We start from the raw sequence: 27,204 nt of genomic DNA on the forward strand, positions 1-27,204 counted from the left end.
TCCATCTCTCTTAGGCGAATACCCGGGAGTGTGTGTGTTGGTTTGCTTGGTAGAGTTACTGTTAACTTTTTACAAACCCGCCAAACTGTTTTCCAAGGGGCTATGCCATTTTGCATTCCTACCAGCAATGTAGGAGGGCTCCAGCCGCGCACTCTCTTCATTGGCACTAGGTTTCGCCAGTTTTTAAAAATTTAACCATTCTTATAAATGTTTCAAGGGAAATAACATTTTAAAACAGTTCATTCTATAATTTTTCATAAATACTGTTATGGGCTTTAAAAGGACATGTGGGAGTACTAAACCCCAGGACCTCAGATGTGACCTTATTTGAAGACAGGATCTTTGCAAAGGAAATCAAGTTAAAAGGAGGTCATGAGGGTGGCCCTCGTGCAGTGTGGCTCCGCCCTTACAAAAGAGGAAATGTGGACACAGAGATGGAAGGAAGTAATGTGAACACACACACAGAAGACGGCCAGCAAGCCCACAAGCGAGGCCCCAGACAGAGTCGCCTCCCAGCCTTGAAGGAAGCAGCCCCTTGGCCTCCCAGCCTCCAGAACTGAGAGAGATTGCATTTCTGTCGTTTATGCCTCGTGGCCTGTGGTACTCTGTTATGACAGGCTGAGCAAAATGATGCGCACACAAAACAACACAGGCGAAACACGTATCTTAAGTCTTGAATCCTGTTAGTAAAATGACCTATCCATCACCTGTCACCAGCTTAAGAACTGGAATGTCACCACTGTCTTCCCAGCTCCCTGTGTGCCCCTGCCCCATGTGCACCTGCCCCAGCCATTCCACCCTGTGTGCACCTGCCCCGGCCATCCCTCCCCGTGTGCACCTGCCCCGTGTCATCCCTCCCCGTGTGCACTTGCCCTGGCCATCCCTCCCCGTGTGCACCTGTCCTGGCCATCCCTCCCTGTGTGCACCTGCCCCGTGCCATCCCACCCTGTGTGCACTTGCCCTCTGCCATCCTTCCCTGTGCCAGCACGGCCTGCCTGCCGAAGGGGACCTCTTTCCCAGGGAGTGGAGTGAAGGGGACTTAGGGAAAAGGAGACTGTGGAGAGAGACCACCCACTGCTTTGAGGTGTTAGCTGAGGAAGCGATAGCTGGAATGGGCAAAGGATACTGATTTTATTTTTGTGTCTATGCTGGGAGAGGCCTGACCGCGGTTAATGTGATGCAAAGGAGCGGTCGGGGTCCTTGTTTGCTTTCCGTCTCACCTGCTAAAAGCTCGGGGAGGGCAGGGCCCTTCTGTGTCTCAGGACTCAGCAGGTGGAGACTCCGTAGTGACTGACTGCTGGGCAAGAAGAGAGTGAAGACAGAGCCTCCCCTCGGAAGGCAGTCCGCTGTGAAACCATCACTGGTGGAAATGTCCTGTGGATGGTGGCGGAGGCTGCGGAATAGCGTGAACGTACTTCCCGCCGCTGATCTGTACACTTAAAAACGGCTAAGATGGTCAACCCTGTTACGTACATATTACCTCCGCTAAGGAAAAGCCATGGATACAAAGAGCAAGGATCGCGAGCGCTCGCTATGCAGTGGGCATCTCACGGGGCGCTTCGCACCTGCCTGCAAGGTGAAGTCACCACCCTCTCCGACAAACCTGGGGACAACCCAGGAGAGGCTCGGTCACTCGCCCAAGGCCCCGGCCGGAGATGCTCTGCAGGCGGAGGAGGTCGCGAAGGAGCCGATAGACAGCAGGCGCCCGGTAAGCACAGGTTAGTGGCGCCGCGCGGGGCCCTCCCACCGCCCCCTGCGCACGCCGCGCGCCCACCCGCTGGAGGCGGGGCCAACGCCGCTGCCCGCAGAACGGGATTGGCTGCTGGGGAGGGGGGCGGGCTCCCGGCGCCGGGGGGCGGGGCCGATCGCGGGTTGTAAATACGGCGCCACACGGCACTGGTTGCGGAGGGCGGGGGCGGGGTGCGGAGAGCGCAGGCGCGTTGAAAGCGTGCGCCCCTCGGCCTCCGTGGCCCCTCCGTGGGCCGCGACTTCTCGCGAGACGTGGAGCGGAAGGCGGGGCTCCGGGCTTCGGGGGGCGGGGCCGGCGGAGGGACAGCCTCGGGAGGGTCGGCTGGTGGTGAGGCGGCGGCGGCGACGCGAGGTGAGGTGAAGTGAGGTGAGATGAGGCGCTCGAGGCGCTGGGCGGCGTGCGGGCCGCGGGCGGCGGGCGGGTTCTGGCTCCCTCCTTCAGCCCACCCGGTGGGTCCGCGGCCCCGGGCCGAGCCCCCGCGCCGGCCACTGTGTGACCTTGGCCCGGCTCGCAGCCTCTCTGAGCCCCAGGTTGCCCCGCGCTGCAGGGCGGCGGCGGGTGGGGTGCTCCGCAGGCGCGCTCCCGGTCCGCGTCCTCGGCGGTGCTCGCAGCCGGGCCTCACGCCGCAGTGCTCCGAGGGCCCTCGCAGGCTCCCTGCGCGCGGACCCCGGGCCAGCCGGAGCCCCCCCCCCCCCCCACCGCCGCGCCTACCGGGGACCGGGGGCTCCTCCCGCCGGTCTGCGCTGGGCAGCCCCGCCAGGGACCCCAGACCGGGCTGCGCCGGGCGCCCTCCTCTCCCGGGGACCCCAGCTCGGCCTGCGCTGGGCGCCCTCCCCCACCCCGGGGACCCCAGCTCGGCCTGCGCCGGACGCTCCCCCCTACTCCAGGGACCCCAGGCCGGCCTGCGCCGGGCGCCCTCCTCTCCCAGGGACCCCAGCTCGGCCTGCTCTGGGCGCCCCCGTCCCCACCCCGGGGACCCCAGCTAGGCCTGCGCTGGGCGCCCCCACCCCCACCCCGGGGACCCCAGGCCGACCGCTGGGAGGTGGGGGTAGGGGGCTTGGAGGCGGACCACTCCAGTGATCCCCTGCTCGGAAACAGCAGTTGTGCCTCTCCAGCGAAAGGAAGCCACGCACTGGCCGCTAACAGAGGGACTTGTATCTAAAGCTCGGGCTCCTGGCCGCCGGGACATCGCTGGCAGGCGGTTGGCTCCAGCCGAGGTTCCGTCTGGCGCGGAGCACAACAAGCCACAGTGTGTCCGCGATTTATTAAATTATTTACTTTCTACTTGGACTCGGGAGAGACTCAGGAGGCCCGGCATGAATGGGGGTGTGCGCTGCACACGCATCTTTAAGGGTAGTGCCCCCTGAAGTGTGGGTCCGGGCTGAGGGCCGCCTGGGAAGCGGCTCCGCGGGTCCTCGCCTGCCCCCACCCGCGGCCGCCCTGCCGCCCTTCTCCGTGAACATCTGGCGTGGGGAGTGTGAGTCAGGGCTGGTGTCTGGTGAAAAAGGAGGGGGGACACGGGGATGTTAGGGCATTTTGTAAAAATTGAGGTACAACTGCACGTTGTGGAAGATCGGGGTGACCGAGAGTTGGTTTGATACACTTAGGTGCACCTGCCCCCCGCAGTAGTGATAGCCAGGCCTAGGACCCGACCCCGGAACGTGCCTCTGCTGTGAATCCGGAGAGCGTCTGCATGGAATTGCAAAGGTGTGTCGTTTCTGGCAAAGTAGTTGGTCCGACTTTGGGTTGGTATTTCCAGGCCCGCGGCACTGATCGCGGTCCCGATCCCGTTACCCGCCCTGGGCCGGCCTCATCATTTCAGCAGACTTGCAGCCCCTGATCATTTGCAAGATGCCACGTTGGGCTGGCTGCTGGCAGTTATGGTGACACTGATTATCGTACAGCGTGGCCTCACAGTAGATGATCTAGGCAATTATTCGCAGAGCGTGAAGAAAGGGGGTCGGTGAGGTTTATTTTCTGGCCTTGGAGTTTTCCATGGTGGCGACGACATAACGGCTTCGGGGGCCTTGAAGGACGAGTGAAGGTTGGAGAGAACATTCCAGGTGGAGGCAGAAGGGTGTGTGGAGACAGGGAAGTGAATGGGGTGCTTGGGGGGCAGGAAGTCCCTGCATTCATTGTGAGAGGGGGATTGAGGAATGGGGTGGAAGCTAGGGCTGAAAAGAGGTTTCTTACCGAGGAGCCTTGAATGCCGTTCTAGAGTTTGGGCTGTTACCCTGACCTTAGGTGAGGGGGGCGGGGCAGTCGGGGTTTTGGGTGATAGATCCGTGTTTCAGAAAGGCAGCACCAGCGATACCGTGGAAGGCAGTCTCGGGGTGCGGGGAGGTGGAGACTGGCTGGGTACAGGTGTAGGGGGAATGACTTGAGGACAGAGGTCGCCAGAGTGGGGGGTGGTCACGAGACTGACACGGGAGAGCCCACCGTGTGTGTGATGGCCTGCGCGGGGTGTGGGGAAGGGGAAAGGAAAAATGCCCCAGCAGCCAAGAGTTCTCACGTGGGTGCTTGAAGGACAGAGCTGGAGCGGGTGTGGAGGGGGTGTCACGGCACGTGTGACCTTTAGGCTCGCAGGATTCGTGGTGTTTGTGGGCCCTCCTGATGAGACATGCTCTTGGAGAGAGAGTGGGGAGCACTCGCCAGGAAGGGAAAGGTGGTGGAAAAAAGGCGTGTCACCACGGCTGATGGGTGATTCTGTTCTAGAAAGATCTGGAGGCTCAAGTGCCACTTGTGGAGGAGAATCTGCCGAATGCTACTGCTGAAGCAGATGCTGCTGGTTTATCATTTTAAGAAACCACAGCTTACCTCTTATTTTCGATTCTTTAATTGTCTCTTTCTCATCAGAAACCAGCAGTTGGTTTCACACCTGCTCGGAGTGTCTGTGGCTGCAGCCGGGGCGGCCGCTTCTCCAGCCCCTTGCCAGTAGATGTGCCCAGCGCCGGCTGACACAGCAACTCGGTGCTTCCCGCCGCTAACCGGGGTGGCGGTTTCTGTAACTGTTTAGAGAACTTTGTGGATATTTCAGAGAGGAACGGGAAATGCCCAGCAGAGTTGGGGGGCGGGGGGCGGGGGTGTGCCCTGCTATACACAACACAAGAGGATGAAGCGAAGGGGGTCGGTGGCTCCCAGAATACTGCCGGCTGGCACTGCTCCCTTCGGGCAAGACAGTGGAAGGGTCTCTGGGGAGTATGAGTAGCTCCAGAGAAAGGACCTAACAGTAGTGACGTCAGAGGTTCCCCCCCTAATGAAGTTCATAATTGATCACGTCCCCCACCATGGTTCAAAGCTTCCAAGTTCTCTTGGTGCCCTACCTCTGGCATAGGAACACGCTTGCAGGCCACGGAGAGTGTGCGGGAAGGAGACCGGGAAAGCCGCCTGTCACCGACGTGCACATGCAGATAAGAGACAGGAACAGGCTGCCCCATAAAAACAGGCAGGGGAAGCACTCTAAGAACCAAGACGTGAAGTCTTGGATATAGAAAACAATGCGAGCGGGGCGCCTGGGTGGCGCAGTCGGTTAAGTGTCCGACTTCAGCCAGGTCACGATCTCGCGGTCCGTGAGTTCGAGCCCCGCGTCAGGCTCTGGGCTGATGGCTCAGAGCCTGGAACCTGTTTCCGATTCTGTGTCTCCCTCTCTCTCTGCCCCTCCCTCGTTCATGCTCTGTCTCTCTCTGTCCCAAAAATAAATAAACGTTGAAAAAAAAAAATTAAAAAAAAAGAAAAAAGAAGAAAACAATGTGAGCAATGAAAGCTCAGTGAGTGCGTGCAAGATAAAGTTGAGGAACTGAGGCAGGTGAACAGAAAAGCAGAGGTGGGAAGCGGGAGCAAGGAAGAAGGTAAGGGATCCGATCAGGAGGCTGACAGCTGAATGATCCCCGTCAGTGAGAAAGAACAGAAAATAGGACGGGGCCGTCCACAGCACGATGCACGAGAACGTCCTAGAACCAAAACTTTGTGTGGAAGGGGCATCCAGGTGGCCAGCCTTGGGGGTGGGCAGTGTGGGGGGGAGGCAGGTATCCTTCCCTCTCTTGTCTCTTCCCTTCCCGGGGTGGGTCCTTGCATCACAGGGATCGGGTTTGCATAGTGAGGGTTGCCGCGTTTCCACAGTAACGAGTGAGAGTTTGGGAAACAAGGAAGGGATTTATTTGGAAACGCCGCCGAGGCTGTGGGTTTCAGAATTTGGGTAGTGAGAGCGTGGGTGGAGAGAGAGATGTGCACACCCACCCCGAGGCCCGCTGTTGTGACATTTCAGGGCTCTGGGGCAGAGGACTGTGCTGGCTTCTAGAAAAAAGAGTAAACACAGGCCACCAAGAGGGCATCACAAACGGAGCAGGGTGCTTGGGGGACCCGTCCGCAGCAACCTCAGAAGGTGGAAAGCAGGTGAGCATGGCTTTCAGAATTGCAAAGGAAAACATTTTCCACCTGGAACTCTGTACTCGGGCAAAGGAGAGCGGAATAAAGATGTTTTCAGACACGCCCCCGAAGTTTGCGTCCCTACTTTAAGGGAGTGACGGACAGGCATGCTCTCCCGTGATGAGGTGGTGAGTCTAGACAGAGCCTGAGGAGAGGGGGCTTTCCCGGAGGAGGTAGAGAGGCGGCAGGTGTGCAGAGCAGGCCTGACCCGTCAGACGGCTCCCGGGAGAGAGTTTGGGAGGGGAGGGAGCAGGTGAAATCCACAGGGTGCCGGATCCTCTACAACATCTGGAGAGGGGATGAAGACAGCTGGCAGGGCTGGGGCTGGATGAGTACAAGCAAATGAGAGCACAAGACTGTTACGAGTTCCAGGGAAAATAAACCATTGTGCAGGGAAAGAAGAAGAATTACGGTGAACTGCAAGGCTCAGCTGTGAATAGCCTTTGCTCAAGGATGATAATTTGTGTAAACGTGGAATATTGCTCTAATTGAAATGCCGATGTGCCCGTCTGGGGAACGTGTGGGGATGAGCAGGGCCTGGCGGGGGGGGGGGGGTGCAGAGGTGGTGGGGGGAGGCTGGGGAAACTACCCTCCCACCTGCCCGAGTAGGAAGCCAGTAGGTAAAGCTGATCCCCTTACAGCCCAGGAGGCTGTTATCCGGAGGCGGAGCTAACACCAAAGATTCTGCTAAAAAGAATGAGGGAGCACGGTAGGGGCGGGTTACGCGGAAAGGCCAGGGGGCTGCCCTCTTCTGTAATCAGCTCCCTAGAACGGTTTCATCATTTAACATAAACGAGTGCAAGTAACGTTGATAAACATAGAGACAGTTGCACTAAGCTTCCGGCTCTCATGGAAGAAGGGGCCCTGGTCCTGCCTGTGTTTTGTGCCCTTTTCCTTATCTGGGAAGAGTTTACTTGTTCTGATTTCCTTGTCATCATTGTCATTGTTCTCTGCATCCTGTCTCCTGGCTGTGGTCACATAGCAGTGTTGGCGCTTTTTTTTAGCTATTTTGTTTTTCTTTTTAACTTTTTATAAGGGGTTTTAAAGCATATTCAAAAGCAGAGGGAGCACCGTTATTTCGTTACCTGTCAGCCAGTTTCAGGAATTATAAAATCAGGGTCATTGTGTTCATCTGTTGTCTTCATTAGCGTGAAGACTCTATTGAGTACCTACTGTATACATGCCTCCTCGAGTTTACATTGTAGTGTAGACAGATGATGCAATGCATACATAAAGCGGAGAACGTGCGATATTGGAGGGGATGACACAAGCCACAGAGAGGAGGCAGGTCTGGAGGGTGGGAGTGGCCCGGGAGGCCTCCCTGGTGAGGTGAGCTTTGAGCAGGAACCTGAAGCACGTGCGGGGTGGAGCCCCTGGGTGCATCTAGGCAGGGCCGTGAGGGGGGCGATGGAAGGGCTGAGGGTGTGGGATCCCATCAGGTAGGGCCTGTAGGAACTGCAGTGGGAAGCCATCGGACTCCAGTGACCGGAGGGGTTTGAGCAGAGATGTGGTGTGGTCTGACTTGGGATAGGATGAGCCTGACTGCCACCTTGAAAGTGGTTGTGTGGCTCAAGAGCAGAGAGCAGGTTGGATGGAGATAGTTGGAGTGCTGCGGGTGAGAGCTGATGCTGGCTGCACCGGGGTGGGGGGCAGGGACGGGCGGTGGAAAGCCTGGAAGAGGTTAGAGTCTGGATGGGTTTCGGACGTAAAGCTCCAGGCAGGTTCTTAAACTAATTGTGGTGGAACTTACCATCAGTATTTTCCCTTGAAATAATTTATTCGAATGAACTCTGAGAAATGAGAGCGATCGTTTGGATTCCAGAGTCAAGTGCCATGCAGCAAAATTTTGGGTCTTGTGAGGAATATAGCAGGTACAAGAGATGATTCTTGTCCTCTCAGAACTTGAAATCTAGCGTGGGAGTGTAGTACGCGTGCCCTGATACCCCATCTTCTTGGAGATAGTTACCGGTGGGGCTCAGAGACCAGGGGCCGGGAGACCGGTGTGCGCCCATGGCCCTCTGTGTCCTGGGCTCAGCTCCGGGGGGGGGGGGGGGGGCAGCTCAGGCTCGATCTCAATTTTCATCCAGGTCTTCTGGGACGCACACCAGCCTTCCAGTCCATCACTGTGACTGTTTCTTCCTAATTTTATCTGAGCCGCTGTCAGAAGTAGTTCTCAGGGTGAACTGAACACCAGCGAAGTGATTCTATAAACAAATAACCCCTAGGGGTGCCTGGGTGGCGCGGTCAGTTGGGTGACTTGATTTCGGCTCAGGTCATGACCTCACGGTTTGTGGGATCGAGGCCTGTGTCAGTACCGCACTGACATGGTGCAGCCTGCTTGGGATTCTCTCTCTTTGCCCCTCCCCCACTCTGGCTCGCTCTCTCAAAATAAATAAATAAACTGATAATAATAATCCCTGATGCTGGTGGCATCGGATGCACATCTGTTTTGCACCTGGGGCTTTAATCCAGCACAAGCATCACTGCCAATGCTAGATGATGCAGCTCAGAGAATAAATGTGGAGACTGCTCACGGAAGCTTTCCATATTTCTGTAGGCTACAGCGGTGGGTACTGTAGTGATTTCTTTGCTTTTTATGTAGTATTTGTAAAGCTGGAAAAGGAGTGGGTAGTTTCTGGTATTTTTGCCAGTAGCATAATAAGTAAAACTGAAAACATTCTTGGACCTTCTTTTTTTTTTGATGTTTATTTATTTTTGAGAGTGAGGGAGGGAGGGGCAGAGAGGGAGGAGGATAGAGGATCTAAGGCAGGCTCTCCGCTGACAGGAGAGAGCCCAGTGTGGGGCTCGAACTCATGAACTGTGAGATCATGACCTGAACTGGAGTCAGACGCTTAACTGCCTGAGCCAGCCAGGTGTCCCCATTCTTGGACTTCTTAATGAAGGTCATGTCGTTTGATTTGATGCTCAGAAGTTGGTTATTGGTACAAGAAGAAATAAAGGTAATAGAAATCTGAGTGTCCGCTAAAAACCAACCAATTCTGCATTAAATGTGCACTATAGAAACTGGCAGGGTGTGGTGGTTGGGAAGGTAGGCTCTGTTTTGTTTTGTTTAAAAAAAATTTTTTTAATGTTTATTTCTGAGACAGAGAGAGACAGAGCATGAGTTGGGGAGGGGCAGAGAGAGGGAGACACAGAACCCGAAGCAGGCTCCAGGCTCTGAGCTGTCAGCACAGAGCCTGATGCGGGGCTTGAACTCACAAACCGTGAGACCATGACCTGAACCAAAGTCATTCGCTCAACCGACCGAGCCACCCAGGTGCCCCCGTTTTGTTTTATTTTGAAGTTTATTTTTGTGAGAGAGAGAGTGTGCACACAAGTGAAGGAGGGGCAGAGAGAGAGAAGGAGAGAGAATCCCAAGCACTGTCAGCACAGAGCCCAGTGTGGGGCGCACACCCGTGAACTGTGAGATCATGACCTGAGCCAAAATCAAGAGTCAGATGCTTAACCAACTGAGCCACCCTGGCGCCCCAGGAAGGTAGGCTCTTAACTCATTTGCCTGGGTTCAAATGTCAGCTCTGAACAGGTGCCAGCTTTGTAGACTTGGGCAAGTTGCCTCAATGTTCTGTCCTAGTTTAACCACAATCAGTGTGAGGATTAAGTAAGTTGATGTATCTAAGCATTTACAATAGCACTTTTGAAAACATATTAGCTCTTGTAATTATTATAAAGTCAGTTGAAAGCATAGATATTCCTTTGCTGATAACCAATTATGGGTAGAAAGTATGAGTAATAAAAAATAAATAACATGGTATATTTATGGAATACAAATATTTGAGGGCCCGATAAAGATGGAAAAATAAATAAGTGCAGTGGTATGGGCTGAAGGGGGTGGTTTAATATTTTATAATATATTTAGCTCATGTTTTCATTTCCATAGTCTGGGTCACTCTGGTGAGCAAAATGGCCTTGGGGGGGTCTGGTTTTATACGTGAGAAATTGAACCTCCGACTTGAGGTGATGTCCCAGGGCCACTCAGCACAGACTGGCCTTGGTCTCCAGATTCCTCCCCATTTCCTCCTGATCTATAAATGTCTATAGGACCTTGGGGCCGGTGTTTTCATCCTGTGTTCCTGTCCTGTGAACTAAGAGCTAGTTCGTGGTATTCACGTTAGAAAGTTTGAGCTTCTGGAGGTTGACTTAAGAAGACTGCTAACGTTCTTTTTCTTGAAATCAGGTGTATTGACGTATAATTTCCATGCAGTAAAATGCACAACTCTTTTTTTTTTTTTTACATTTATTTATTTTTGAGAGACAGAGCGTGAGCAGGGGAGGGGCAGAGAGAGAGGGAGACACAGAATCCAAAGCAGGCTCCAGGCTCCGAGCTGTCAGCACAGAGCGCGATGTGGGGCTCAAGCCCACGAACCGTGAGATCATGACCTGAGCTGAAGTCGGATGCTTAACCGACTGAGCCACCCAGGTGCCCCAAAATGCACACCTCGTAAGTGCACAATTCAACAAATGCGGACAGATATGTCCACCTGTGGAGCTACTGCTGTGGTCAACACAATAGAACATTTCCATCCCCTGACGTTTCCTCCTGTTCCTTTGTACTCTGTGATTTCTGTCACTGTTTTCACCTTTCGGGAACTTCCTGTAAGTGGAATCATGTGGTATGTACTTGTGTCTGGGCTCTGCTGTTCAGCTTAATATCTGTGAGATTGACCCATGTCGTTGCAGGTACTGGTTCATGAGCCGGTGGTACGTTCTCTTCTGTGGCTGGGTGGTTTTCCACTGAATGAGCACACCACGATTTGTTTATTCTTTCACTCGTTGGTGGACCTCTGGGTTGTTTTCAGTTTGTAGCTGTTTTGAATAAAGCAGCAGTGAATATTCTTGGACACATCTTTGTGTGGACAATTCTTTCATTCAGGGATCGGGTCTTTGGTGCTGTATCTGAAAGGCATCACCACACCCAAGGTCATGTAGGTCCTCTCCTGTGACCTTCTCGGAGTTTTATAGTTTCGCGTTGTACATCTAGGTCTGTGATCCACGTGGAGTTAATTTTTGTGAAGGCAGTAAGGTCTGTGTCAGGATTCTTTCACGTACTCCTCTTTCCATGTGGGTGTCCACTTGTCCCAGTGCCGTTTGTTGAAGAGGCGGACTGTCTTTGTTCCATTGTGTTGCCTTTGCTACAGACTGGTTGACTGTATTTTTGGGAGTCAATTTCTGGCCTGTCTGTGCTTTTCCATTGATCTTTGCTCTATTGCCAATACCACATCCTCTTGATTAGTGTGGCTTTATGGTAAGTCTTGAGGTCCGGTATTCAGTCCTCCAACTTTGTTCTTCAGTATCGTGTTGCCTTTTCTGGGTCTTTTGCCTCTGTAGAAATTTTGGAAACAGCTTGTTGATAATAACAAAGTAACTTCCTGGGATTCTGATTGGGATTGCATTGAATCTGTAGGTTAAGTTGGAAAGAACTGATATCTTGACAAACATTTACTCTTTCTGTCCACACACATGGAATATCTCTCCGTATGTTGAGTTCTTCTTTGATTTCATTCATCAGGGTTTTGTAGTTTTCCTCATACAGATCTTGTACCTATTTTGTTAGATTTATACCTAGATATTTTGGGGAGTTCTAATGTAGATAGAATTGTAGTTTTGGGTTTTTTTTTTTTAAGTTTATTTATTGATATTGAGACAGAGAATCACAAGAGAGAGAATCTGCACTGCCCGTACAGAGCCCGATGCGGGCCTCGAACTCTTGTACTGTGAGATTGTGACCTGACCCCAAGTCAAGAGCTGGATGCTTAACTGACTGAGCCACCCAGGCACCCCTGGAATTGTGTTTTTAGTTTCAAATTCCACTTGTTCATTGCTGATATATGGGAAAGTAGTTGACTTCTGTATATTAACTTTGTATGCAGCCTTGCTGTAATCACTTGAGCCCTTAAAATTTTATTTGAAAAATCGTTGATAAGCTGAGATTTATATATCATATTTTTGATGATCAGTTTGATTGGTCTTTAAATAGAGTCCCTAAGCATTATTATAGCATATCTACTTTTATTGATGTTGTAGAACCTTCTAGGAACTGAAAAATCTGTTTGATTTTTTTTTTTAATACCAACTTTTCTAACTTTAAAAAAGTCTTAGCGTAAAAAAGGAATCTAGTCTGTATACCAAAAAAAGTTGATAACCAGCTTTATTCATAGCAGTCAAAAACAAGGAACTAACCCACAAGTCCGTTAAATAAATGGTCACGGGTGAACAGTGGTATATCCACACAGTGGAACACTACTCAGCCAGGCAAAGAGAACTTCGTGCTGACACAGGCCACAACCTGGACACATCTCGAAGTGTCTTGCTAGGTGCAGAGGCTGTGTCCTCTGTGGTCTCATGTAGGTGACGGTCTGGGAAAGGTGAACCATAGGACAGAACACAGATTAGCGGCTGTCCGGAGGTGGGCACCGGGGAAGGAGGGAACTTTTGAGAGTGGAGGAAATTCTCTGCGTCTTAGTTGTGGTGTATCTTTGCTGAAACTCCTCACACTCTGCAGATAATTGCTGATGTAAGTCAGACCTCAGTAAACCTGAGTAGAAAGAGAAGAAAAAGGAGAGGCGCCGAACGGATTGAATCAGGAAAGACAGGTCTCTTAAACGGTGCCGGAGCAACTGGGTATCCAGACGGGGGAAGTCCGTCTGCCCTCCCCCTGGAATACTCTATTGACTGGTGGCTGAAACTCCGCAGTCAGTCGGCATCCCTTTCCACTGCGGCAAATACTTAGTATCTGTTTCTTTCACTTCTCGGTGATGTGATTGCTTCTTTTTGTAACGTGTGGTGTGTACACACACACACACACACACACACACACACACACACACCCCGGACTCTGCTCTCTGGAGAGCCCCAGCACGTTTCCTTGGTTTGTCACTTGCACTGGGGTGTGTGTGTGTGAAAGAGATGTATTTTTAGGAATTGGCTCACGTGATTCTGGAGGCTGAGAAGCTCAGGTCCAGCAGTCCTGATGGTGTGTTCCCGTCTGAGTCTGAAGGCCTGATCCCTGACCCCCAAGAGACAGCTGTCCCGGCTCAGGGACGGGCAGAGGGGAAATTCTCTCTTCCTTCACCGCCTTGTTCTGTGCAGGCCTTCGGCACATTGGACGAGGCCCACCCCCCACTTCCTTACTCAGTCTGTTGAGTCAAACAAATGTCAGTCTCCTCTGCAGACACCCTTACAGACACACCCGAGTGCTGCGTGACCAACCGTCTGGGCCGCCCGCAGCTCAACCAGGGTGACACAGAATTAACCAGCACACACCTGGCGACCTTTTCATACTGTGGTCATCGGTTGTGCTCTGGAAGTGTGGGCAGTGCCCCTACAAGGGTCCTCACGTGGGTCTGGCCGTGTGGCCCGCACTTGTAGGGAAGGCGGGAGGGAGCCCGGCCTTCCTCGAGTTTTGCCCGCCGTGGGTGTGAAGGCTCCTGGGGACCAGCAGCCTCTGGTGGGCGGCTGGTGTGGGGCGCGGGCTCTCTGGGCTTACGCTGCCGCACCCTGCGTGTGAAAAGGAACGTTCAGCAACCCCACCCCGAGCTGAGAAACCACTCTGCACAGCCACCCTCCGTGTTTTTGGTCTAAACCTAACCTAAAACTGAATTGTCTTATCAGTGGCGTCCACAGGACCCTTGACAAAGCCCTTGCAGAGACCTGGGCCCCGAAGGCGAAGTTTTGGGACAAGACTTTGCTGGCCGTTCTCTCGCTGGAGGCAGGAGCCAGGATGATTGTCAGTCATTTCCTCAGCGACGCCTCTTGGCTTCTTACAGCTTCTTCCAAAGCTGTAACCCTTTTTGTTGACTGCTTTTTTGAAATAATTGGAGATTCACGTTTGGAAATAATGCCCTCGTTTTTTGAACGAATATCACGTTTGAGGTCAGTGTTTTTGCAGGACTCGCTGTTGCATCGTGAAGGCAGTGAAGTGTCACCCAGAAATTCGGATGCTCCCATCCCTTTTAACAGTAAGACTTGTGGGCGATGCTGTCTGGTAGTCGTCTTATCTTGGGCCTTCTCGTTCTCGTCGCGCCTCTGAGAAGCTGTGAACTGGCGATCGTGCGTGCCTGGCAGGAGCCACAGCCCGTTCCTTTCTTGGGACTGTTCCCACGGGCCCTTTGATAGGCTCCGCCCGCCTGCTCTCCACAACCGCCCTTTATGTGGCTTGTTTGAGGTTAGAAATGACCACACAAAGGACTGCCCTTGCTCCTTGATGTTAAAAATGGACCGTGGCCTCAGCCTCATCGGTAAACGCTGCTTCGGCCTGGTGTTGACGTGCTTATCGCCTCAACTTGGAAAAGCCTGGATGGGGCTGTGGCCCAGGCAGGTCTGGTTCCGTGGCAGGGCTCCAGGGCGAGGCGACGCTTCCAGGACGCAGGCACACGGGGTTTGGCGACCCAAAGGGAGGACCTGTCTTGTTGTCATTCGTCCACCCTCTCATTGTACATGTTTCTTTTTTTTTTTATTAAATTTTTTTTTTTCAACGTTTATTTATTTTTGGGACAGAGAGAGACAGAGCATGAACGGGGGAGGGGCAGAGAGAGAGGGAGACACAGAATCGGAAACAGGCTCCAGGCTCTGAGCCATCAGCCCAGAGCCCGACGCGGGGCTCGAACTCACGGACCGCGAGATCGTGACCTGGCTGAGGTCGGACGCTTAACCGACTGCGCCACCCAGGCGCCCCATCATTGTACATGTTTCAAACTTGAACATTGGTCTAGTGAACTAATTGCCGTAAGGTCGGCCCGTTGAACTTTTGTGCAGACTTGTGAGATGAAGGTGTGGCTCCAGCGGCCAGCTCTAAGTTTATGGCCTTTGTTGCAGTTCTCGCCCACATTTAAGGCCTTGCTTTTTTTTTAAATTTTATTTATTTTTACTCACATATTTGTTTTTTACACATTGCCCTGCATTTTGCTTTATTTATTCAATGGCACCTCCTATAAATTCTTCCAAGTCTGCTGTTCGAGCTCTGATTCGTTCTTTTCTTTGCCAGTTTTTTAAATTGTGGTAAAATGCACGTAACATTTATCATCTTCACATTTTTCAGGGTACAGTTCAGTGGCATTGAACACATTCACATTGTCACGCAACCATCACCACCCTCCGTCTCTAGAATTCATTCCACCTTTCCAAACAGAATACATCTGCCTCCGGTAAATACTAACACCCCCTTGCCCTCCCTGCCCAGCACCTGGTAACCTCCAGTCTGCTCTCTCTCTCTATGGATTCAGCTCCTCTGGGGACCTCACAGAAGTGCAGTCGTACAGCGTTTGTCCTTTGTGGCTGCCTGATGTCACCGAGCATCATGTCCTTCCTGTAGGTTCGTCCACGTTGTAGCAGGTGCCGGCATGTCTTCCCTCGGAAAGGCTGAGTGACACTTGTCATGTGCGTGCCATGTTTTCTTATGTCGTTACTCTTCACCACACACCTGGGTGGCTTCCACACCCATTATTCGGCTGTTGTGAATAATGCTGCTGTGAGTGGGGCTCGCTGTACAAATATCTCTTGGAGACCCTGCTGTCAGTTCTTTTGAATACAGACCCAGAAGTGGCATTGTTGGATCACATGGTAATTCTGTTGTTAATGTTTTTTCATGTTTATTTACCTTTGAGAGACGGAGAGCACAAGCAGGGGAGGGGCAGAGAGGGAGACACAGAGTCCGAAGCAGGCTCCAGGCTCCGAGCTGTCGGCACAGAGCCCCACGTGGGGCTCAAACCCACAAACCGTCAGATCATGACCTGAGCCGAAGTCGGACGCTCAACCGACTGAACCACCCAGGCGCCCTTATTGTTAATGTTTTGAGGAGCCTCCGTCCTGTTTTCCACAGGGGCCGCAACATTTTACATTCCCGTTAGTAGTGCATGAGGGTTCCAATTTCTCCCCATCCTCGCCAACACTCATCTTTTGGTTTTGTTTTCATTTTAAGATATTTATTTCTGTATTATTTATGAGAGAGGCAGAGACAGAGAGAGAGAGAGAGAAAGAGAATCTCAAGCAGGCTCCACACCCAGCACTGGGCCTGTTGCAGGGTTCCATCCCATGACCCTGGCGTCGTGACCTGAGATGAAATCAAGAGTTGGACGCTTAACCTACTGAGCGACCCAGGTGAACTGATTTTACTATTTTTTTAAAGTGATATCTGTCCCCTACGTGAGGCTAGAACTCACAACCCCAAGGTCGAGAGTTGCACGCTGCATCAACTGAGCCCTCCAGGCTCCCCTGTTTTTTGATTGGGGTTTTTGATGGGTGTGAGGTGCTGTGTTGTCGTGGTCTTGATTTGCATTTCCCTGATGATGAGTGATGTTGAGTATCTTTTCGTGTACTCATGGCCCATTTGTATGGTTTCAGAGAAATGTCCACTCATGCTTTTTGCCCATTCTTGAATTGGTTGTTTGTTTTTTCCTTTGAGTTTAACGAGTTCTCCATTTATTCTGGATATTAACCCCTTATCAGATACATGATTAGAAAAAGTTTTGTCCCATTCTGCAGGAATCTTCCCTGTGGGCAGTGCCTTTTGATGCCCTAAAGTTGCTAAGTTGCATGAAGTCCACTTTTGTCTATTTTTTCTTTTGTTGTTAATGCCTTCATTTTTTATTGCCGTGTATCTTTTCTTGCCTTTTTTCTTTTAAATGTTTATTTTTGAGAGAGCGAGAGGGAGAAGGGCAGAGAGAGAGGGGGAGACGGCAGATCTGAAGCAGACTCTGCACTGGCACCAGACGGCCGGACGTGGGGCTCGAACTCACAAACCGTGAGATCATGACCCGAACTGAAGTCAGATGCTTAACAGACTGAGGCAGCCGGGCACCCCGCCATGTATCTTTTCTAAAAAGGAAAATGTTTTTTTCTCACAGTAAAAACCAATCAATGCTCAGTGTAAACAAAAACACCGTAAACACGAAAGCCGTGAAGAGGGGAGTCAGACTCGCCCAGACTCCCTCGCGCTGTCCCGGGATATGTGCGGACTCTGTCTTGTGTCGGGTGGCGGTCGCAGCGGCCCTTCCCATGTGGAGTCCCGTGTGCTTACTCCGTGGCCGGCTGCCCGCCTGGGAGCTCTCCCTGCCGCCTGCCACGGGGAGGGGCCGTGCCGTTCACACCGAGTGGTCGAGGGTGCGTGGTGTGGTGTAAGTTACGGGTCTCATTACGAGTAAGTCAGTTGACTCGCTGTTTACAACGTAAGCCGTAGATTCTCTGCACCCACGAGGAAAGCGCCGTGGAGGTCGCCGCGTGGCCTGCTGCTGGCCCCGGGCCCGGCGGGGGCAGGTACCGTACCTGGATGGGGTCCTGGTGCTCGGCTGCAGTGCTTGGTGGTGCCCGGTCGTCCTCAGGAGGTTATCTGTGGACTAAGAACAAAGCCTTAGGTGTTAAATGTACTACAAGAGTCAAAGATTGTAGCGCCTGGTGCTAAAAGCTTAGAGAACCATATCGCGCACAGGTAAGAAAGAAACGTCAGGTGCCTCGGTTCCCACTGGGAGCATTTGGGGCTAGTTCCAGCCTGACCACGGCCCTTGAAGCCGTAACCAGTGCTCCGTTCGGTGCCCTTCGCCTCCAGGCCCGGTGCCTCTGCGCCTCTTGGGTCGGAAAAGCCAGGGAACCCTGTCTGTTTGTGACAGACACACGCGGGTCAGCATCTGAACTTCCAAGGAAGCGTGATCCTTCTAAGCCCCTTCTGTTCACCAGATTGAACTTTGAGTAGGAGGAAACTTGCCCGTGTGACTTCAGTCCCTGGGAGAGATGGGAAAATACAGGGCGGGTGTCAGGTGCGTGTATCCTACCATGACTCCCGTGTAAACGCTTTCTACCGTGGAATGTCCCGAGGTCACGGAAAAGAAGGAGGTGTCGACGTACGCGACCACATGGACGAGTCTCAAAGTACATGCCGTGTGGTTCCATTGATACGACGCTCCAGAAAACGCGAGCTGATTTATAGTGACGGAAGCAGATCAGCTGCAGGAGGGGAGGGATGAGCCAGGGAGAGGGATTAGAAGGGGCCTGAATACGCTTTGGAGGGTCGAAGGAGATGTTCCCTCTCTGACCGTGGTGAGCGTGTCACGGGTGCATGCGTCCAAACTCACCAAGTGGTACGTTTTAAGGACGTGCACGTCCTCGTGCGTGAGCTACGCAAGCCGTTTGGAAGACCGAGTACGTCTAACGGTAGCAAAGCTGAGGGAGCGGGAGTGTGTGTGGGCTTGACCTGTGGAGCGAGGCTTGCATTCGGGGCCCCGGGTTCCTCAGCCGTGAGAGGGCTGTGCCTCCCTGAGGCCGCGTGCAGAGGCTTGAAGGAACGCGCGCGCGTGACACGCTCCTCCCGGTGCCTGGCCCGTGGTGACGGCTCTGCGATCGAAGACGCGTTATCTCTGTGTGTTGTTTTTCTCCCCCGGGTATTCAGCCGTCTCTTGTCCTCGAAATTAAAGCGAAGTCTTACTAAATTGTTAGTCACGAGCGTCCGTTTTTACAGAACGCCGTAGGCCCTGGCATTTGGTAACACGCATATACTACGTCTTGCCTGAAAAATAAGCAAAGGTGTTTATATATTATTTATCATAACCAGACTTAGCTGGTTCTTAGCATTCTGAGCCCACGAATGACGGCCCAGTCCTTGATCTGTGGCTGGTGCCTGTGCCCGCGGACGGGACTCTGACTCGGCATCATCCCCACCGTGCGTGTGAGTCTCATTCTTAAAATTGGAAGCCGAGCTCTCGCGTCAATTGACATTTGCAGTTACTGTTTCCCTTTGCTCTCAGCCTTCGGGAAAACTTTTCTTTTCCTCTTTTTTGATATGGTTTCACTTTCCATCTCTAGAAACTGTTCACCCTTGTACATCCCCGAGAAGGGACGGTCTCGAAAACTTTAATGGCGTGGTACTTATGATCTAATTTTGAAAACAGGCTGTGACATCGTGTGATTGTCACCGCGAAAAGAGCTTTAAACTGTTGTCACATAGCTGTTGTTACTCCCCGCACACCTGTGATGCCCTCAGGGGAAGCTGGGTGAGAGACACAGGCCTCTAATCCTGATGGTTTTCTTCATTTTGTGACACACTTATCACTTCCACAAGGTGTGATAAGTCCCGAAGGCGCGCACTGTCCCGGCCCGTGGCAGAGTAGCGGTCAGCCGGGTTCTCTGTGCCCCCGGCTGGGTCTCCTTTTCTGTGGGGGTGCGCTGAGATCACCGGGGCCCAGGAAGGACTGGTGAGGGTGACAGTGACCAGCACATTCTTTTCTGTCACCTGCTTGTGTCAGCACCTTTCCTGTGTCAGCCCATACAGCCCTTTGTACTGTGAATACGTAGCACTTTCTCCATCAAACACACAACATAGGGGCACTGGGGGGGGGGGGGCGGGGGAATCAGCCAGTTAAACGTCCAACTCTTGATTTCAGCTCAGATCATGACCTTATGGTTCGTAGGATCAAGCCCCACGCTGGGGTTGGTGCTGACAGTGCAGAGCCTGCTTGGGATTCTCTCTCTCTCTCTCTCTCTCTCTCTCTCTCTCTCTCTCTCCCTCCCTCCCTCCCTCCCTCCCTCCCTCCCTCCCTCTCTCCCTATCCTGCTCAGGCACTCTTTCTGCCTCTCTCTCAAAATAAATAAACATTTAAAACAACCAAAAAAGCCCAAAATGAACTGAGTATAAACAAAGCTGCATAGGTGGGTGGAGATTGCTTCCAGACCTCGGCCTCATGAAGTTTTAGGTTCATTTAATGAAACTGCATCAGGTACCAGGTACCAGGCACACAGTCGAACACGTGCAAGAGGTACAGACTCGGAGAGGTTCAGAAACTGAGAAGTCCCAGAGCATGCGCGATGGGAGACCCTCCCAGAACGCCCCCAGGACGCGCTGTGTCTGTGTCTGCTCTGGTGCCCCCACTGGCAGAGCTCCCGGTGTGTCTTAAAAATGGCTCCTTCTGGGTTTGGGCCACTTTAGAGGAGTGTACTCATTCCCTCGTTAGGCCAGACCCAGAGTCTGAGTTCTGTCCTCTGAAGCCACACGGGATAAGCCTGTCCCCTCTCCCAGGCGACTGCCCTCCAGATACTTGAGCCCCCGCTGCAAATCTCTCCTCCGGCCTCAGCAGCCCCCACTCCCCTCTCGCAGGTGCTATTGGGGAAGAGGCCTGACGGCCGGCAGAAGCCAGAGGAGAGGCAAGGACCCCGCTTAGTCTTAAGTGGATTAAGACGTGTGCCTGTCTAGGGGTACTGCAGACAGGAGGTGAATGCCAGGAGAAAGGGGTACAGATCTTGAACTTTTCCAGAAGCCTCAGACTCTCAGGTCACGCTTACGGAACCTGGTAGGATAATTTGTTTTTTATGTAAGATGGTCCTGGTTCAAAATACAGGAAAGAGAGCGGTGAATGTGGCCCCTGCAGCTTCCCCAGCCCCCTTTACCTCGGCACTTTTCAGACACTGCCTCTTCTTCCCTGTGCTGCCTGGGACAGGGTTGCTGCTCAGAACAGCTGTCAAACAGGACTGGCCCCAGGAAGGGGTCCTCTGGCCTTTTGGGGATTGACCTTGACCGCGGTCGATGACAGCCTTAGTGGAAGTTGTAAGGGAAGCACGAATCCCTCATCCAGCCTGCAGAGCCCTCCCCGACGCAGGGGTGGCGGCCTGCCCCCAGGCCGGTGGCATGCTGCTCGACCCCGGGGGTGAGGCCCCAGCACCTGCTGACACTCACAGCTTCCCCCCGGCACCTGCCCTCCCTCCACCCTCCTGCCGCGGCCATGGCTCCGCTGCTGTCTGGTTCCCGCGGGGACGCGGACAGGCTCTCAGGGCCTGGAGAGCTCTCACACGGGCCCGCTTTCATCTGCCTGCTGCACCCTCCCTCTGTCCCCAGAGACCTCGAGTGTGCCCTGCCCTTTCCACACAGAGGGGCAGACACGGTGCCCAGGGCCCAGCACGCGTCGGCCACACACACGAGCCTGCCTCTGACGTGTTTCTTAGGATTCAGTGTCCACGGGGGCGCCTTTAACATTATTACAAATTGTAGGATGCATTAAACCTTAACCTTCTTGTGTGTGTGTTTCACTGCCCGCCTCTCCTTCCTCCTCGGCACCTCCCGCTCAGGAGGGTCTGTGTTCCCGCCTGAGCCTGGTCTCTTAACCCCGTTTTCAGTTCCGTGATAAAGGATGTCCAGTGACCTCATCAGCTGCACCCATCCCGGGCCCCTCAAAGCAGCGCTAGTCGTATTACACGGAGGAGCTGAAGTCCGGCAGGCAGCCCCACAAAGCCTGAGCCGTGGAGAATGGGGTGGGAGCCGGGGGACAGGGACCCTGACCGCGAGGCAAGCACCGTGCGCCGGAACCTGAGGCTCCAGGAGGGCACCTTACCTGGACGCGGTCTTTAACGTGGCTCTGTGTTGCCTTTCCAGGGTCCCGAGAGCAGCGCCCCTCCTCCATGAAGCTGCCGTGAAAGCTCCCGGGTGAGAGGGCCCGCGGCCCGTCCGCGAACAGAATGACCAAAACCCGGCTCTTCCGCCTGTGGCTGGTCTTGGGGTCCGTGTTCATGGTCCTCCTGATCATTGTGTACTGGGACAACGTGGGCACGGCCCACTTCTACCTGCACACTTCCTTCCCCAGGCCGCGCCCCACCCCCGCGCAGGGGGCAGAGAAGGAGTTCACGGCCGACGTGGACGCGTTTTTGCAGAAGCTGCTTAGCGGCGGCCTGAAGCAGAGCGCCCCCTCCGGTCGAAGGACGGAGCAGCCCTCGGTGCAGGCCTCGGGCAGGCCCGTGCTGAGCAACGCGGAGGAGAGCGTGCGGGGCTACGACTGGTCCGCCCGCGACGCCCAGCAGGGCCCGGACCCCGGCGGGCGGCAGGCCGAGCGGAGGAGCGTGCTCCGGGGGCTCTGCGCCAACGCCAGCTTCGTGTTCCCCACCAAGGAGCGCTCGTTCGACGACATCCCCAACTACGAGCTGAACCACCTGATCGTGGACGACCGCCACGGCGTCATCTACTGCTACGTGCCCAAGGTGGCCTGCACCAACTGGAAACGCGTCATGATCGTGCTGAGCGAGAGCCTCCTGGACCGGGGCGCCCCCTACCGCGACCCGCTGGACATCCCGCGGGAGTACGTCCACAACTCCAGCACCCACCTGACCTTCAACAAGTTCTGGCGCCGCTACGGCAAGTTCTCCCGCCACCTCATGAAGATCAAGCTCAAGAAGTACACCAAGTTCCTGTTCGTGCGGGACCCCTTCGTGCGCCTCATCTCCGCCTTCCGCAGCAAGTTCCAGCTGGAGAACGAGGAGTTCTACCGCAAGTTCGCCGTGCCCATGCTCACCATGTACGCCAACCGCACCGGCCTGCCCTCCTCCGTCAGCGAGGCCTTCAGCGCGGGCCTCAAGGTGTCCTTCGCCAACTTCATCCAGTACCTGCTGGACCCGCGCACCGAGAAGCTGGCGCCCTTCAACGAGCACTGGAGGCAGGTGCACCGGCTCTGCCACCCCTGCCAGATCGACTACGACTTTGTGGGCAAGCTGGAGACGCTGGACCAGGACGCCGCCCAGCTGCTGCGGCTTCTCAAGGTGGACAAGCTCCTGCACTTCCCCCCGAGTTACCGGAACAGGACCGCCAGCAGCTGGGAGGAGGGCTGGTTCGCCCCCATCCCCTTGGCCTGGAGGCAGCAGCTGTACAAACTCTACGAGGCCGATTTCGTCCTGTTCGGCTACCCGAAGCCCGAAAACCTGCTCAGAGACTGAGGGCGGCGGGGACAGTCCCGAACGCCGGAACCAGCCGGGCTCACGTCATCTGCCGTCCCACGGCCGTCTTCCTGAGGGAGGATCCATGGGCTCCCGCGTGGATTTTTTCACGGCCCCGTTTCCCTGCCGGCCCGACACGGCAGGGTTCCCCAGCGCTCCCGTCAACGAGGAGGCTGGAGACCGTCCCCACACTCCAGTTTTTTAAATAACCTACGATTTTGCAATCTAGACGTACCGTTTACTCCACTGCCTATATTCGTTGAGTACTGTGTTAATATTGTTTTCTAAGATTAATATATTTGAGATATTTAATATGAAAAGTGCAGAAAGAAAGGATGGAGTAAATGTTACACCTGCTTCTTCCGCCTGCTTTCGTGGTTATTCTGGCAGAGCGTGAAACTCGGGTAGAGGAAGGGGATTTTCGTGGTCATCTTCCACAAAAAGCAGGACCCTGCACTTGACATCAGGCCTCCCTCGTGTTTATAAAAGGGTAGCAGACAGATCTCCTCAAGCGAGAGCGCCCTTGGCGTGTGATATTTCTGGAAAGGGAAGGCAGTCAGGAAGGGTGTTCTGTTTGCGACCACACTTCCCGGCCGCAGTCACGGAGCAGGGTGGTCACTCCAGCTGTTCCTGTGAGTGTATAAATCCTGGCCGTAAGGATTTGCTGTGACAGGGGTGCTGTGAGGAGTCTGTCCCGAGAATCGATTCCTGACGTCAGCAAGGTGAGGCTTGGGCGACAGATGCGGTGACCTTCCCCCTCGCGGGCGTGACTGACCCTGGGATCCTCTCGGCGGCCCCGACTTGGGAAAGGTGTCCTGTTGGCTAGTCCGGGAAGGCTCCTGGTTCAGATTTATTTGCAGTTTTGGCCACGACCCTGTAGTTGGTGAGAAATTTGCGGTCACTCTGTGGTGTGTGGGGCTCACGTTTGACCTTGCGTCCTTGATGTGTAGCATTTGGTCCCCGGGAGCCGGCAGTGCACTCAGGAGGCCTGCCCCCAGCCCTCCTTGGTGCGCAGTGTCCTTGCTGTTCCTGGTTTCCAGATGGCTCCGGGGGCTCGTCTGAGCACGTGGCCTCTGCGCGCTCACCTCCCAGACTCGGGGCTCCGCCGTGCGACAAGCCACCTGCTCCTCTTTTTATGATACGGTCAGCAGCAGAGATACTCGAACTTGGGAGTCCGGCTGTAGAGTAACTGAAGAGCCATCAGGCACCACGGTGGGGATCTCCTGGGACACCCGTTTGCTCAGTAGTCACCCGTGACACTGAGAGCGCTGGGCTTCAGGGTGGCTCTGCCTTCGGGGAGCCTTGTGATCCTGTGGTAGAGACGAGAGTGGGGACCCCCATCCCAGGCCAGTGGGCCGAGTGCCTTCAGGACAAGGCGTCTGGTGACGTGAAGGCGGGCTTCCTGAGGGAGGTGGTGGTTGAGCACGGCCTGAAGGGCAGGGCAGGCTAGGCGGCCGAGCAGTGACATCAGCAGAAGTGCAGGGCGTGTCCACAGACGGCAGGTACTAACTACTGTGACACATTTCTTGTGTCATTTCATGTCCTCTCGGAAGCCACCGCGCTCTTCCTGTCCTTTTCTCTAGTGAGGATGCTGTGTAGCAGAGACGAGGCAGGGCCGGGATCTGGAGCCCATGTGCCTGACCCCCTCCCCCCCCGCCCAGGGATGTGGACGGGTCATGGGCATAGAGTCTGGCGGCCTTGACTGTCAGGCCCAGTTGAGATTTCACTTAGGCAGCAACGAGCCGTGAAGGTTTCTGGGTGGAGGGATTTGGATGCTTTGGGGTCAGGTGGTGTCGGGCCGAGAGGGGAGGGCGCCGGGAGGCCGGTCAGCAGGCAGCGGGGGCCTCGCCCAGGGATGATGGGGTGACGGGGAGACAGGAGGCGCCCAGGTGACTCGAGGGAGGGTATTGGGAAGAGGCTCCTTCCGACGCCCCACGGGACGGGTGCCCCCCCCCGAGCCATCCTGCTGCTGATATTCCCACGTGTGACAGAGGGGCAAGCGGGAAGGAATCAGGAGAGCTTATCGAGGACCTTTCTTCTGACCTGGCAGCTTCCCCCCGCCACACACCGGTTTTTTAATCGTGGTCAAAGACACATACAGTTTATCATCTTAGCGGTTTTGTGTCCATTTCAGGGGCGGTAAGCACGTTCCCATTGTTGTGCAGCCATCGCTGCCATCCATCTGCGAGACGTTTTCATCTTCCCAGAGTGGGACCCCCAGCCCCGGCCCCACCGCCGGCCCCCTGCGTCTGTGTGCGGGACAACTCCAGCAACCTCACAGAGGTGGGGTCACACGTACTTGTGCTTTCGTACCCGGCTCGCGTCACTCAGCATCACGTCCTCGAGGTCCACGCGTGTGGTAGCAGGTGCCAGCGCGTCCCTCCTCGTTACGGCCCACGCCGTCCCACGGTGTGGATGTGCCACATCGTATTTATCCGTCACCCATCCGTGGACACGTGAGTCGCTCCCGCCTCCGAGCTGCTGCGAATGACGTTGCCACGAACATGGGTGTGCAAATGTCTGTTTGAGTCACTGTTTTCAGTTCTTCTGGGTAAATACCCAGAAGAGGGATTACTGAGTCACATCTGACCTGGCGGCTTTTTATAAACTGAGCCAGTGTGCAGACACCTGCAGGCTCCATCAGGACCGTTGTTTTGCAGATCATGTTTCCTGGTGTTGGAGGCAAGCTGGAAGATGTCCTGGGAAAACAAGCCAGCGTTTGGATGGTTTCAGATCTCCTTTACGTGTATGGAGTACGCTGTGGATTTCAGTCACGTGCTGTAATTTTGAATAATGGATATTCATCAAAACAAGCCACAGCGTTTAAATAACAACAGTTTGGGGCATCTGGGGGCTCAGTCGATCAAGTGTCCAACTCTTGACTTTGGCTCAGGTCATGATCTCGCAGTCCGCAGGTTCAAGCCCCACGTCCGGCTCTGTGCTGACAATGTGGAGCCTGCTTGGGATTCTTTCTCTCTCTCCCTCTGCCTTCCTCCTCTTGGGTCTGTCTGTCTCTCTCAAGATAAATAAACTTAAAAAATTTTTTTAAGTAAGTAACGTAACAGTTCTGAAATACCTCTTTAGCCGCCATCATCATGGCGCTTGGCATCTGCCTCTCTCGGTAGTTTCTCACTGAGATGTGTTTATTTCGAGAATGTTCAGACAACATGTCACAACTCACTGACTGGTGGGCTCATTACGGGCAGGGTCACATCTCCATTTCCTTGTTTTTGGTTCTGCCAAGAATAATCACCCTGTAGGTCTGTTTCTGTGGGTAGCGGGGGCATGTTTGCAGGGACATCGAGGCCCGGGGACCATTGGAGCAGATTGCAGCGACATCCATACACCCGTCCAGATTCCTGTGCGGCCCCTGGGGCCCGAGGGACGGTGACAGAGAAGGTCCCCCTCGGCCGTCCACCTCTGCCTTCCAGAGGCTGCAGTAAGAGGGGGCCCCCCTCGTCCTTTCGGGGGTGACTCTTACTCTTTCTGTTTCCCTGGCCCACAGAATAGCATCCTGTGAAGAAATTTGGCTCCATATTTTTTGTGCCCCCAGAATTTTTACATTGGGGCGCCTGGGTGGCTCAGTCGGTTCAGCATCCAACTCTTGATTTCGGCTCAGATCGTGACCTCACGGCTCGTGGGGGGGAGCCCCGTGTTGGACTCTGCTCTGGGTGTGGAGCCTGCTTGGGATTCTCTTTCTCTGCCTCTCTCCCCTGCTCACACGCTCCTGCCCTCTCTCTCTAAAAGAAGAAAAATAAAAAATTTTTATTGATACTGTTCAGATAGATAATTTAGCCAAACAATTCCATAAACCAGATTCAACTCTACTTACCTTTGACCTCTAACCGTTGCCAAAATATTTGCCTGCAGTCCTAATGACACCACAGTCTACGGTACAGAATCTTCTTGTGTGTTGGCACTGAGCGCCCAGCACGGCCACCAGGCCACTGTGCCTATTGACCGTCGGGGAGAGAGATGTGGGACAGACCCAACGCTGAGGCACGTGTGTGCGTATTTATGACAGAGAGAGACACTGTCAGCCCTCGTTCCTCTAAAAATGGTACGTGTTGCCATGCTTTGACGCAGAGGACCCACCTATGGCTTTTAATGTACCATAGGGGGTCTTATATTGCTTATTTTGCTATTAGCCATGTATTTGAAGGGTTTTCTATTAGAAGAATTTTAGGGGCACCTGGGTAACTCAGTTGAGTGTCCAACCCTTGGTCTCAGCTCACGTCTTGACCTCAGAGTTGAGTCCAGGCTCCACATTGGGCCCAACATTGGGCATGAAGCCTTCTTAAAAAAGAAGAATTTTAAGTTTGTTTTTTGGCAAGGGT

The 27,204-nt window shown here is 54.1% G+C and overlaps 1 protein-coding gene and 1 long non-coding RNA gene across 5 annotated transcripts; one reads left to right on the forward strand and one right to left on the reverse strand.

Moving 5' to 3' along the window:
- Nucleotides 1-1,112: 1,112 nt before the first annotated feature.
- LOC147572852 (uncharacterized) lies at nt 1,113-1,739 on the reverse strand. The gene is made up of 2 exons (XR_015245437.1): nt 1,566-1,739; nt 1,113-1,462 (listed from the first exon to the last, which is right to left on the reverse strand). It is a non-coding gene; the product is annotated as an uncharacterized LOC147572852 (long non-coding RNA).
- A 236-nt stretch (nt 1,740-1,975) lies between these two features.
- Nucleotides 1,976-23,226, forward strand: CHST12 (carbohydrate sulfotransferase 12). 4 transcript variants are annotated; one of them, XM_086692648.1, is made up of 2 exons: nt 1,976-2,101; nt 21,540-23,226. In XM_086692648.1, exon 2 carries the CDS (start codon nt 21,623-21,625, stop codon nt 22,865-22,867), a length of 1,245 nt encoding a protein of 414 aa, XP_086548774.1. In that variant the 5' UTR covers nt 1,976-2,101; nt 21,540-21,622; the 3' UTR covers nt 22,868-23,226. The 4 variants fall into 4 exon arrangements, with proteins under 4 accessions (XP_086548774.1, XP_025779005.1, XP_086548775.1 ...); XM_025923220.2 differs by having other exon boundaries at nt 1,998-2,116; XM_086692649.1 differs by lacking the exon at nt 1,976-2,101 and adding an exon at nt 2,916-3,457.
- The last annotated feature ends 3,978 nt before the right edge of the window (nt 23,227-27,204 follow it).

The sequence above is a fragment of the Puma concolor genome, chromosome E3 (assembly GCF_028749965.1).
Source record: "Puma concolor isolate L17-30 chromosome E3, mPumCon1.1.hap2, whole genome shotgun sequence".
Taxonomy (NCBI): Eukaryota; Metazoa; Chordata; class Mammalia; order Carnivora; family Felidae; genus Puma; species Puma concolor.